Source organism: Myodes glareolus, chromosome 3 (assembly GCF_982192425.1).
Source record: "Myodes glareolus chromosome 3, mMyoGla1.1, whole genome shotgun sequence".
Taxonomy (NCBI): Eukaryota; Metazoa; Chordata; class Mammalia; order Rodentia; family Cricetidae; genus Myodes; species Myodes glareolus.
Window position 1 is genome coordinate 37,679,977 of NC_142028.1, and position 14,391 is coordinate 37,694,367.

Here is a 14,391-nt window from a genome sequence, read left to right on the forward strand (position 1 = left end):
TACGATGTAACTCTATAATTAATGTTCTCAATTGAACATGGTATATACAGCCAAGACTAGAAGAGAATGGGCTGGGTGGTGGTGGCGCATGCCTTTAATCCCAGCTGGGAGGCAGAGGCAGGTAGATCTCTGTAAGTTTGAGGCCAGCCTGTTCTACAGAGTCAGTTCCTGGCCAGCCATAGCTGTTACACAGAGAAACCCTGTGTTGGGGTGGGGAGCGGGGGCAGGAAATGGACTGCAGAAATGGTCCAACAGTTAAGAATGTGTGTGTGTGTTGTTCTTGCAGAGGACCTGAGTTCAATTCCCAGCACCCACACCAGGCAGCTACCATTTGCCTGTAACTCCAGATCCAGGAGGATCTGACACCTCTGGCCTTCATAGGTACCTGCACTAATATGCATATACCAGTCTACAAAAACACAATTAAAAATAAGAAAAATAACCTTAAAAAGGTTAGAAGGGAACATGGACAAGGACAAGACATGTTTACTTTTTGTGCAGTTTTAATGCTTCTATTAAGATAATGGCTGCATACTCTAACGTGTTTGTGAGGCAGCACCTTCACTAGCTCATGTTGAGGCACAGAAACCAGACTCTACAGGAGTACCTGTCTTCTGCCATGACGCCGGCCATGGTGACTGCACCAATGATCCCGATGAGTTTGTATTTGAACACAGTGCTAGAGAGCTGCTTTCGTATCACCAGGTACATTTCATCCTGCAATGAGATCAGGACAGAGAAAGAAAAATTGGAGTGACACAGCAGAACGCATCACTATTGGAGCTAAATTCCATTCTCTAAGTCTCATTTATTTCTAAATGGTTTATTGTGGTCTGCCAGGATTGCCTAGTGGGTTACCTTGCTGCCAAGTGTGACAAACTATGTTTGATCAGCTTGCCCATGGGTTGAAATGAGAGTACCCACTACTAAAAATTGTCCTCTGACTTCCACACTTCTGTTCTGTACATGAGGTGCCCCCCCAAAATCAAAAATATTTAAAAAGTTTATTGTATCTGATTATTTTTGTAACATGAGGGCCGGCTTGTTGGAGTTTCTGTCCCTCCTGGTACCCCAACAGCCGGCAAGCAACAAAGAAAAATCACGCACAGGACTCCATAAGGTTATAAACTGATTGGCTCATTAGGTCAGGCTACTTATTAGCTCTTATAACTTATGTTACCCCATTATTCTTATCTACGTTAGCCACATGGGCTCATTACCTTGTCTGGGACGGTAATCTGTAAGTTTTTTCCCCTTTGAATAAATAACCATTCTATTAATCATAATTCCAAACTGGTGTGGGATTGTCTGTGACTTACGCCTTCATCTGGCGCCCCACGTTTGGTTGTAGAACCCCCCCTTCCCCCCCACTCAACTGCTTGCTACCAGCTCGGCTAGTCACGAGACCTCCCTCAGCTGCGGCCTGTGCCCTGTGTGTGGAGCCAGCAGTTCAGTTAAACCCCACGCCTCCCAAGCTCCACAGGCTCGGGACAGTCTCTGCCTGCCTGGTTTGCTCTTTTCTGAGTTGTTTTCAAATTTCCCTTGTAAGTGCGGCGCTTTAGTGGCGTGAATCAGAACGACTCGGTCACGTGGAGGCATACGCGGATTCCGGGTTGCTCTTTTCTACCCCTGGATTCTGGGTTTCTGGTTCCGTGTATGGAATTGATTTAATTAAACTTTCTTTCTTGAGCAACTTATATTTCCTAGTTTTTAACAAATACTAAGGCAGACACTGAAACAGGACCTGTTTAAGTCACCTTTGCAGTGGTTCTAGTCGCAACTTGGCAACAGCGCCACCAACTAGACAAGAGGTAATATGGCAGTTTTTGTTTCCAACGCCAATTTTACTGTTTTCTTTATTAATACAATGGATTATGTCATGCAAGGTTTATATGACTATGGGAATATATTAATTTACTTGTTACTAGGTTTCAGTTTTCTTTTCAATATTTTATCATTAAGAAAGATACGATTTTTACGGACTAATATTGAACAACTAGTTGAAAGGATTAAAATTATTGAAAATCAGGGGTTATCTGAACAAGTGGATACTATGATAGACAAAATTGACTCCATGTCCAAGGGTACTAGGAAGTTACCTGAAAGGGTACAGGCTGTTGAATTTGACGTTCAGATGTTACCACAAAGTTTTGATAAGGTAACAGATAGAATGAACCTCCAGAATGGGAACCAAAAAACTGATACCTTAGTGAAATTACTAGAAACACGGGTAGGTCAGGAGATTCAGGATTTAAGGGATACAATGATAAAAAGATTAGAAATGATTGAAGAAACTATTGGAGCTGGTGAACAGAGTAAGAAGGCACAAGGACAGGATACAATGCCACCACCAGCTGTTAGAACTGGCTTACCCAGGGTCCTAACAACATACCCTGTAATTTATTCTGACAAAGGGTTAACTTCCAAAGGCTCAAAGGGAGTTAAAGAAGCTAGATGGACACCAATAGCAATGAATGATTTAAAAGAAATTAAGCAAGCTGTCGTTAACTTTGGCTTGCACTCTGCATTTGTTAAGGAAATGCTAAGGACTTGGGCTTCTAATGTCAGAGCTACCCCTCATGATTTCTCTCAGCTAGTGTCTGCAGTTTTAGATGATGGGCCTTCCTTGATGTTTGGAATTTATTTCAGAGAAGAATCCAAACATATGGAACAGCAAGGAAGAGCAAAAGGTGTGGAGGTTTCCCAAGATCAAATTCTTGGTGTAGGAGCATATGCTGATCCACAGGTCCAAGCTCTTTATGATGAAGAAGTGCTGTCCTTATGTCACAAAGCAGCCTTGAATGCTTTGAATAGAATACAAGATCCAGCAAAAAGGGTCGAATCATATACCAGGGTTAGGCAGGGACAGAGAGAACCCTTTACTGACTTTGTGCAAAGATTAATTAAGGCTCTGGACATAGGGGTAACAGACCCAGAAGCTAGACGAATACTTCTTGAATCTCTAGCTTTTGAAAATGCAAATACTGAATGTAAAAAGATAATTGGGCCTTTAAGATCTAGATCAGCACCAATGGAAGAATGGATACAGCATACAATGAATGTTGAGATGTTTAGCTATAACGATGAATCCTGGGTAGGAGAAGCGATTTCCAAAGCTATGAGGAGACATCAAACTACCAGGTGTTTTAATTGTGGTAAATTAGGACATCTGAAAAGGGATTGCAGGCAAAGAAATCCTAGGAATAATATCTCCTCTGGGAATGACAAAAGTAGGAGATCTCAGCCTTCAGGTATATGCAGAAGATGTGGTAAAGGCCGACATTGGTCCAACGAATGCAGGTCAACAACAGACAGACAAGGCAACCCGATACCATCGGGAAACTCCTTGAGGGGCCTCTCGCAGGCCCCCAAGCCAAAAGTGGCCCAGTCATTCCCAGTTACAGTCGAAAATGTGTCTCACCAAGAAAATTAAAAACTCCAATGTCTGCCGTAAAAAGTAATACTGGTCTAAATGATGAATTACATGTGGAGAATGAGTCAAAAAATTCAGGAGGACAGAGTAAACGTATATTTTGGCAAACGTATATTAACGATCAAAGACCAAAGCTAAGAGTCTGTATAAATGGCATTTTTATTGAAGGCTTATTAGACACAGGTGCGGATGTAAGTATAATTACTCCAGAATCCTGGCATCCGAATTGGCCTCTTCATGAGGTAGATGTTCAGTTCCTGGGAATTGGAACCCTATCTCGTGTAAAACAAAGCACAAGATGGGTGGAATGCATAGGGCCTGAAGGGCAAATAGGAAGATTAAGGCCATATATAGCAAATATTGCAATAAATTTATGGGGCCGTGACCTGCTACAGCAATGGAATACCCAGATTAACATTCCTGTAGTTCCAGGAACTCACAATTCTGGGAAGGATATAATGAGGTATTATGGAAAAAGGTCACCAGCCATTCAGGCTGTACAAGAACACACAGCCAATAGCAAACCTTTAGAGGTACCAACAGCCCTACCTTTAAAATGGCTAACTGAGAAGCCAATATGGATCAAGCAGTGGCCTCTAGCTGAAGATAAGTTACAGGCTTTGGAACAGCTGGTACAAGAGCAACTAGATGCTAACCATATTGAAGAATCAACCAGCCCTTGGAATTCTCCTGTGTTTGTTGTAAAAAAGAAATCTGGTAAATGGAGAATGGTGACAGATCTAAGAGCTGTCAACAAGGTAATTCAGCCTATGGGTCCGCTACAATCTGGAATTCCTTTGCCTTCTCTATTACCAAGAGGATGGCCTCTTATAGTTATTGATTTGAAAGATTGTTTTTTCACTATACCTTTGCAAAAAAAGGATAGAGAAAAATTTGCCTTCACAGTGCCTACTTATAATAATTCTCAGCCTACTAGGAGATATCAATGGACTGTCCTCCCACAGGGGATGCTCAATAGTCCCACATTGTGTCAATATTTTGTTAATAAGCCACTGGAAATAATTCGTAAGCAATTTCCCAAGTCCATAATTTATCATTACATGGATGACATTTTATTATCTGATTCAAATAAAGATACTTTGGAAAGTATGTTTGAAGAAGTAAAGAAAGTTTTGCCTAGGTGGGGATTACAAATTGCCCCTGAAAAGATTCAAAGAGGAGATTCTATTAATTACCTAGGCTACAGAATAGGGTTAGAGAAAATTCGAACACAAAAGGCACAAATTAGGAGAGACCGGTTACGGACTCTTAATGACTTCCAAAGATTGTTAGGAGATATTTCCAGTCTACGACCAGCTGTTGGGATAACACCTGATCTAATAGTTCATTTAAACAAAACCTTAGATGGTGATAAGGATTTGAATAGTCCCAGAAAATTGACAGTTGAAGCAGAAAAGGAACTGACAATGATTGAGGAAAAATTACAGGAGGCACATGTGGATAGGGTCAACCCGAATCTTAGTTCCATCCTAGTCATACTGCCTTCCAGAATTTCTCCTACAGGGATTTTAATGCAGAGGGAAGATATTATTTTAGAGTGGATATTTATACCTCATAAACCAAGTAAAAAATTAAAAACTTATGTAGAAAAGGTTTCAGAATTAATTATAAAAGGTAAACTGAGACTTCGTCAACTAGCAGGTATAGACCCAGCAGAAATTATAGTGCCTTTTACTACTGAGGAAATAAGAAAGTTATGGGAAGATAATGAACCATGGCAAAGAGCTTGTGCTAATTTTTTGGGAGAAATTAGCAGCAACTATCCCAAAAGTGATAGACTTAACCTCATAAAGAGAACTTCTTGGATTCTTCCTAGAATTGTACGTGATGCTCCAATAACTGGAGCTCGGACATTTTATACCGATGCAAATAAATCAGGGAAAGCAGGTTATAAATCGGAAGAATTGAGTAAGGTGGAACAAAGCCCTTATAATTCTGTCCAGAAGGCAGAATTATATGCCATTCTTATGGTGCTAAGGGATTTTAAAGAACCTCTTAATATAGTTACAGATTCACAATATGCAGAAAGAGTTATCTTGCATATTGAAACCGCTGAATTCATACCAGATGACACAGAGTTGACTTCATTGTTTATCGAGGTACAGGACATAATTAGGAATAGGCTTTGTCCAATGTACATAACACACATCCGGTCCCATACCGGTCTGCCTGGGCCTCTAGCACAAGGTAACGCTGAAATTGACCAATTATTGATTGGAAGCGTTCTGCAGGCCTCAGAATTTCATAAAAAACATCATGTCAATAGTAAAGGCTTAAAGAAAGAGTTTTCCATTACATGGCAACAAGCTAAGGACATTATAAAGAGATGTCCTACTTGTTCTTTCTATAATCAAACACCGTTGCCTGCAGGGAGTAACCCAAAGGGTACTCAAAGGAATGAGATCTGGCAGATGGATGTGTTCCACTTTATGGAATTTGGTAAATTAAAATATGTACACCACACCATAGACACGTATTCAGGTTTTCAATGGGCAACTGCCCTGAGCTCAGAAAAGGCTGATTCGGTAATCACACATTTATTGGAAGTTATGGCCATCATGGGTATACCTGCACAAATAAAGACAGACAATGGTCCAGCATATGTATCTAAGAAAATGAAACGCTTCTTTGCTTATTATAATATAAAACACGTTACAGGTATACCAAATAATCCTACAGGTCAGGCAGTTATAGAAAGATCAAATCGTACTATAAAGGATATGCTAAACAAACAGAAAGGGACGAAAGATACCCCCAGAAATAGATTGCATAATGCTTTATTAACCTTGAATTTTCTTAATGCTAATGAGAAAGGAACAACAGCAGCAGAGAGGCATTGGATAATGGAAAAAACTTCTGAACTAAACCAACCTGTTTATTTCAAAGACGTGCTGACCTCTCAATGGAAGCCAGGAGATGTGCTACGTTGGGGAAGGGGTTTTGCTCTTGTTTCCACAGGAGAAGAAAAATTGTGGATACCATCAAAATTAATAAAGGTTCGATTTGAAGAGGAGAAACCTCTTGGAAAGGAGAAATGACAGCATCTACAATGATGATAACCATACAGGTGGTAAGAAAAGCATATAGAATGGGGGCAGGGTTCTGTTCTTATCTCCACAGGAAAACACTGATCTTTGAAAAGTTCAAGGGACCCTGGATATTTGAATACTGACAGATGGAAAATAACGGCCCAATAGGGACTATCAAGAAAACTGAATAGGTTCTGTAAGTACCATATACTAAATCATATTTCAAAATTTATAGAGCTGGTTTTAGAGTTGGACTCTGGCTCAGTCCCTCTCTAATTCCAAGCCTGTTGTTTAAAGAAAAACCCAGAGTTTCTGGAGTTTCTGTCTCATGTCAAGAGCCATGATATGGGACAGAAAGAAATATGAGTTTAGAAAACATCTTTACTTTTCTTCATATCTATCATACCTTCATTAAATATATCTATCATGTCTCTCATTGAATATAGGTATTCATGTATATGTCTATATAATTAATGTTTAAGTTTTCCACAATGAACAATGAGTTTTTCCTACAGTGACATTTGAAGTTTCCAGGAAGAAGATGGGGCCCCATAACAACAACTCCACCTGGTTGATATGACGTCATGATACTGATAGCGCTACTACAAGACCTGTTTTGGGTACCAGCTGCACAAGACGGTTCCAACGTGCTGAAATGGTGCACATCTTGTACAACATTCTGGCCAGACCTCCACAAAATACTCAGAGACTATTTGCAATTTTAAAAGACATTGATCTTGAAATTTAACCATCATTTTACTTTCACAGGATCCCCCAGAAAGAACGTCGCCCCCATGACAGCTGGAAGTAATTCTAGAGAACGACGTCCCCTCTCCCAATAAAGTTTGTCCTTGGGTTTAGGGACATCATTTAGGGGTTGGTTATAATTAGTATACAGTTGAGGGTTGGGGGAGGAATTTTATAAGCACAGGAATCTTAAAAAAAAAAAAAAGGAGGGATAATTGGATTATGGGATAAATAGATTTGTACTTGTGAGTTATTGCTTTTAGACAAACATATTGGTATCGATTCTTATATATTGATACAAAGTTAAATTATGTTGACTATTTTATGCATGCATGCTTCATGCTTCTACCTCTGTTTAAAACATTTTTATGTATTTGTATATATATATTGTATTGATATATGTATATTTACCATATTGCATTGTACACTTCTACCTCTGATTAAGATACTTATATATTGTTTATGTATTGATATATATTTACCATATTGCAATGTATACTTGCACATTGTTTATATTTGGAGGTCTCATTGTCCTCATTTATTGCACACTTGTTTATTATCTCAGTCTTTAAGTTAGATAGATATTGAGAATTATATAGATCAACAGTCATCTAAGTTTGTCATTTATAATTAGACTAATCAGGTTCTTTAGATATATAGAGATTATATTCAGTATAGATAGATAATCTTCAACCTCTTCAAAGAGCTGTAGAAAATGGCCTTTAATCTAATTCAGAGTTCTATGGTAGGGAGACACAATCACTCCTGGCAACACTGATCTATGCCCGAGAGAATGTTAAGCACCAAAGACACTCCACCTGGAGCCTTCTTGGCAGAACTGGCCTTTGGGTAAAGAAATGCTCATACCTCAACTACTGACAGAGTTACAGAATATCCGTAAATGGATAAAACAAGACTGTCATATCCTGCCAAGACAGGGTAAGATAGTTTTGAAGTTTCTTGCCTTTGAAAATGGTATGTCAGTTACATCAGGCCTTAGCCAAAGTTGGTTGCTTCAACGCTGCAAATGTGACTTTGGGTGTTTGTCCAGGTAGCCAGTTGTCTCTGCGATTTGTTACATGTTCTGGAAGTTGTTTGATTGCACTTCCTAATTACTCAGATAACATTATTTCCCTTCTCAGATCTTCGATGGGATTGAAGATTATATAAATGTAGTTACTTTCCTTTCATGACTTGGCCAAGTTATTTGTTATACAAGACTTAAGCTAGTTAGAATAGGATATTTGTATTTATTGTATATAATTTCGTAGGTTTGTACTTATTGTATATAATTGCGTAGTAGGCTTAGAACTCTCTTACTTAAACAAAAGGGGGAGATGCTGTGGGAGTTCCTTCAGCCAATCGCCGCTGAGTTACCAGCCCATTGGGGCGTGGTCTCTCCCTTTAAAAAAAGCAGCGGCTGTCCTCCACTCTCTCTTTGTCTTCCGGCTCCGTTTCCGGCCCCTGGACTCCTTTCCTGTTCGCGCGGAGGGGCTGTTGTCTGGGACGGTAATCTGTAAGTTTTTTCCCCTTTGAATAAATAACCATTCTATTAATCATAATTCCAAACTGGTGTGGGATTGTCTGTGACTTACGCCTTCATATTTTAGCTGTGTAGCTATCACAATAATTCTCATGCCCTCGAGCAGCCGCCATGGCAGTACTAGCAGCTATTGTTGAAGGTGTGCCTTGTTCTAGGAGCTTTGTATAATTCGTCTGTGAATTCTAAAACAATTTCCATCTTATTTTTTGTTGTTTGTTCAAGACAGGGTTTCTCTGTGGAGCTTTGGAGCCTGTTTTGGCACTCCATCTGTAGACCAGGCTGGTGTGGAACTCACAGAGATCCACCTGCATCTACCCCCCAAGTGCTGGGATTAAAGACACGCGCCACCACTTGGGAGCTGATGCAGGTGGATCTCTGTGAGTTCGAGGCGGACTACAATAAACCATTTAGAAATAAATTTAATGAGGGAAGCAAAACATTTACACATTGAAATCTATAAAACACTGCTAGCTGGGTAGGGAGCACAACTCTACAAATAGAACTTGAGTTTGAGACCAGTCTCAGCAACATATAGAAAAATATTGCTGAAAGAAATGAACAGACTAAAGAATGAAAAGATGTAAAGATGTCCTATGTTCCTGGATTGGAAGTGATATATTTAATTCTTATTTTATGTACATTAGTGTTTTGCCTGAATGTATGTCTGTATGACGGTGTCAGATCTTGGAGTTACAGAGAGTTGTTAGCTGTCATGTGGGTGCTGGGAATTGAACCCAGGTCCTCTGAAAGAACAGCCAGTGCTCTTAACCACTGAGCCATCTCTCCAGTCCAATATTTAAAAATAATGAAAATCACCACTGCCTTTAATCCAAGCACTCAGAAGGGAGAGGCAGATGGAGCTCCGGAGTTCATGGCTAGTCTGGTCTACAAAATGATTTCTAGTACAGCCATCCAGAACTACCCCAGAGAAACCCAGTCTCAAAAAAAAAAAAAAAAAGATAAATTTTGTATATATTTTACCACAGTTCAAAACCAAAGTAATGAAGTAACTTTGTATTATCAATATGAAACAATTCCCCAATACTTTGCTAAATGAGAAATCAGGGTACAGAACCAGAAAGGAAAAGCAGAATGGAGGGACCCCGCACAAAGTTCTAAACTAGTGACTCTGGTGGCCACAGAAGGCAGGCCAACTGCCTAGAGTAGCAAGGAGTTAGTGTTCACTGCACAACTCTCTACACGCTATGTTTTCTGCACGCGTGTATCACCTAAATACACTTTTAAAATAAAACAAGGTGCTGCTTGTCCAAGGCCACAGCCCAGTATGAATTCGTGCCACAAGGTCCCTTTGCTTAGTTTTCTTCAGTAATTAGTGACTACAATGAAAGCAAGCCTAGGTGAAGTTTAGCTTAGACATTCGGAGACTCCACAGTACTCCATACAAACCTGAAAAACATCTCATGGTTAGCTGATTACAGGCTCAGACCCATCTCTATTCCAAAAGACTAAGATTTTTTTGCTGTTTTTATTTTTTGAGACACTCATAGTGTAGATCTGGCAGATTGGAATTGACTGTGAAGAAATAGGCTGACTCACACTCATGGAAATCCACCATTTCTTTTGTCTCCCAAGTGCTGGAAATAAAGACATGAACCACTACACCCAGCTGCTGTACTTTTGCTTTGTTTTGTTTGTTAATATGCGTGAACTCACTAGGAATCGACTAGCTAGCTGTATCGCTCAGGCTAGCTTGGCGATAATAATCTTTTTATTTTTTAATTTTGAGACAGGGTCTCTCTATTTTGTACTGTGGCTGTCCTAGAACTTCCTTTGTAGGTGCTGCTTTTCCTACTTCACAAGGCTGGAGTAACTTAGTTTGGCAAATTCCAAATAAAGATGTTTAAAACATTCTTTCTCAAAACATGGCCTCTTACCTGGATATGGTTGCTGGTTCCAGGCTGTTGGCTAAATGCTAGTGTGCTGAGAATACAGAAGATTTTTCGTATTTGCTGAGGGGACATATTCTCCAAATAATCTAAAATTCCCTATGAAAGGGGAAAAAATGCCCAAAATGAGTTTATTAGTTAATAATTCTCTTGTTTATAAACAAGAAAATGTGATTTATTTTATGTGTGAGTGTTTTGCCTGCATATATGTGATGCATACATGCATTATTGGTGACCAAGGAGGCTAGAGAAAGGCACAAGTTTCCCTAAAATAAGAGTTATGGATTGTTATAAACTAGTATGTAGGTACTGGGAACCTCTAGTTTTAACTGCTGAGCCATCTCTCCAGTCCCACTCCCTGGCCCCCATTTTAAACAGAGCAATTACCCAGTTATTCCATTCTTGGTATTTTTCCAGGATTCCAAGTCAACACAGGAGCAAGATATCTGCACATGAATGTTTACTGAAGCATGAGGGCTCCGGGCAGTCTGGTCACACAGGGGGCCCAGGCCGCACAGCTGCCACAGCAGGCAGCACTGGGTTCCAGAAAAAGTCATCAGCTCACACCACCCAGAAACAGACCATCCAAAGGAAATTCCTAACATTCCAACCGTAGCAGATAGGATCACCTGCCAACACACACCCACTGCTTTTCATCAGAACACCCTTAGACAAATGTCAGTAAATCAGGGGTCCTGAATCTTAGAAATCCCTCACCCCTACCTTTGTGACTATAACCCCCCCAAGCTGAGCTTAGGGCTCTCCGATCACTCCAAATACGATAGACACACTGAGAGTCTGAGTTTGCAAACTTGTGTAAGAAAAAAGGCAATTTGCTTTTACAAACAGGATTCAGTCTCCTACTTGGTTTTGGGAGTACTCCATGATCTGGGCATAACACAACACATACACAATAGCTAAGTTTTACAAATAACATAGGTGTTCATCAATAGTGAGAAATATGGTGCACATATAATGGAATTTTTTTCAGCTATAAGGAAGAACGAAGTTATGTTGTTTGCAGGAAAATGGATACATATGGAAATGATCATATCAAGTGGATTAAGTCAATATCAGACATACAAGTTTCTTAGTGGAGACCAGGTATGTATAGATGACTTGCTTCTACTTCTTATACTTTTAAGATAGATTTTTTAAATTTATTATATATACAGTGTTCTGCCTGCATGCCAGAAAAGGACACCAGATCTCATTATGGATGGTTGTGAGACACTATGTGGTTGCTGGAAACTGAACTCAGGACCTCTGGAAGAGAGGACAGTGCTCTTAACAATTGAGCCATCTCTCCAGCCCCTTCCTTACACTCTTTACACCAAAGGCAAAGACCAGCCTTTCTACCACAGCACTAAAACACGGCTTGACATATTTAAGTATAGAGAAGTCTTTCTGAATAAATTAATACACAAATAAGATGCATCTTTATATCTATATGCATATATTTATAACTTACCTGTTATCTACCTTTTTACACATACCTCCCACATTTACAGTGCTCAGTGTCTAAAGAATACGAAACAAGTTCTCAATAACTATCAGGGAGCAGTAACTCTGAGATACAGGAAACAGAAAAACAATTCAGTATTTGACAGTACAGGTAATACCTTAACAAAAACAGCATTCAGCCTCATAGCAGAGGGGTTTAGTACAATCAGCTCAAGGAGGACATCCAACGCAGTATCAACTTCAGCCTCATTCCCACTGCAAATGTGGGTTACTAGGGCACCAACCACTTCCTATACAGGGAGGGCAACAGGACAGAGTAAAATAAAAATAGGACATGGCCATTCTACAGAGTTTACACCTGAGGCCCTCTTTTAAAAATAAATTTTTTAAATAATTATTTTTATTTTATGTGCACTGGTGTTTTCTCTGCATATATACCTGTATAAGGGTACTGGATCTCCTGGAACTGAAGCTGCCATGTAGGTGCTGGGAATTGAACCCAAGGCCTCTGGAAGAGCAACTGGTACTCTTACCCACTGAGGCATCTCTCTAGCCCCACTTGAGGCCTTTCTAACCTATCTTACTACTTTTTATCTAAGTACCATGAGCATTGGCTTCAGGCCTGTAGTCATGCCAGTGTAACTACACTACCACATAATCATCCTGGCTCCCTGGACCTTACTCCCTATCCCATGCTGGCCTCAAACAGGTAACTCTCCTGTCCCTCAAGTACTAGGATCACAGGAGTAACAGACAGTTTTGACCTACTCTCGGTAACGTATCAGTGGGCTCTCTATCAAAACTTCCTTGGTGTAGTCATGGGAAGTTTTAGCTACGAGTTAAACTTTACTAAGTTGTGATTAGACTTAGAATATGTTGAAATTTCTTGAAAAGACTACACTTAAGGAGCTGAAGGTCTCACAGATTTTGTGAAGAGGACAGGACAGGCGGGCATAATTTCAGGAAAATGTGGCCTCCTTGAGGATTGCACTAAGGTCAAAACACACACGTATGTGCATAATAAAAAATAAAACAAAATAAAATCTAAGTCAAGTTGCTTGAGATATTACATATGAGTGGGAACTTAATGATTTTACACCAAATTTCAGCTCTCACAATTTGGTCCTCCAAGCCAATCACATTACCTGAGGACAAAGACTAGAACTGACTATTTTCTTTGCTTATGAAACAAGGTCCTGCTATATACCCCAGTCTGGCCTCAAATTTTTGTTTATCCTCCTCCTTCTGTTTCCTAAGACCTGATTACAGGTGTGAATCACTATGGCTGGCTTACAAAACTCCATTTCCTCCTCAATGTCATCTAATCACCCAGAATATACCTCAAAGCACACCCAGTTTATTTGAAATTATATCTTTCCATATCCTTGCTTCTTCCTTATCCAAATAAATGTTTCAACATACCTGCTGGCAATAAGTATCAAAAAATTTAAAAGCATATTTGTATAGGAGACTGCCAAACAAAATTATCCTCTGGTCCTGAGAGTGAAACAAAGTCTGAGCCAGTAAGAGAATGGATGGGCAAATATCCTTAAGAACCTGGAAGAGGAAGAAAGAAAAAGGACTAGGGAAACGGCGTCACAGAACCAGATGTGCTAAAATCCACTCCTATCACCAAAGAACCTGTTGGGGCTCTCAAGTCATCTCCCTGACACTCAGCATTGAACCCAGAGCCTGGAACATGCTAGACAAACACTCTACCATAGAATTACATCTCCAATCCCAATATCCCAATCACCTTAGCTTAAAACAAGAAAATTTTCTTTTGGTAGGTACTGGGGATGGTCTCAAATGTAGTTACAACATGGACTTGAATTCTGATCTTTCTGCTTTCCACATCCCAAATGCTAGTATGAGTGCCCACATACAGCAACTTTAAGGAATCTTAATCTTAATTATACCCCCAAATAATCCTTCACCATCCTGATTTTTCTCTCAGGACTAGATTCCACAAATGTGTAACAACTTGACCTTGAAATTCATAATAATTAAATGATAAACTTCATATACAGCTCTATTTGTTCACTTTAGAATTACAAACCAGATTGAATAGATTCCAGTTTCTTCACTCATTCATATGCCTCCTGGTACCTGCTCTGTTTCTGTTATGATTTAAGATCAGTCTATATCATTCAATGCTACCTGAATGGAATTCTGTATGTATGTATGTGTGAGACTGTGTATATGTGTTCATGTAAGTGAGGTCCAAATGTGTGCTGCTGACCATCT

The 14,391-nt window shown here is 39.7% G+C and overlaps 1 protein-coding gene across 5 annotated transcripts in view; it reads right to left on the bottom strand.

The window, feature by feature from the left end:
• Fancd2 (FA complementation group D2) overlaps nt 1-14,391 on the bottom strand; it is an 84,452-nt gene that overhangs the window by 43,171 nt on the left and 26,890 nt on the right. For all 5 annotated transcript variants that reach the window (XM_048438619.3, XM_087904428.1, XM_048438616.3 and 2 more), the window contains 4 exons: nt 13,567-13,701; nt 12,303-12,434; nt 10,669-10,779; nt 608-717 (listed from right to left, as the gene is read on the bottom strand). In XM_048438619.3, coding sequence (XP_048294576.3) covers nt 608-717; nt 10,669-10,779; nt 12,303-12,434; nt 13,567-13,701 — 488 coding nt within the window. The remainder of the gene's footprint in view (nt 1-607; nt 718-10,668; nt 10,780-12,302; nt 12,435-13,566; nt 13,702-14,391) is intronic.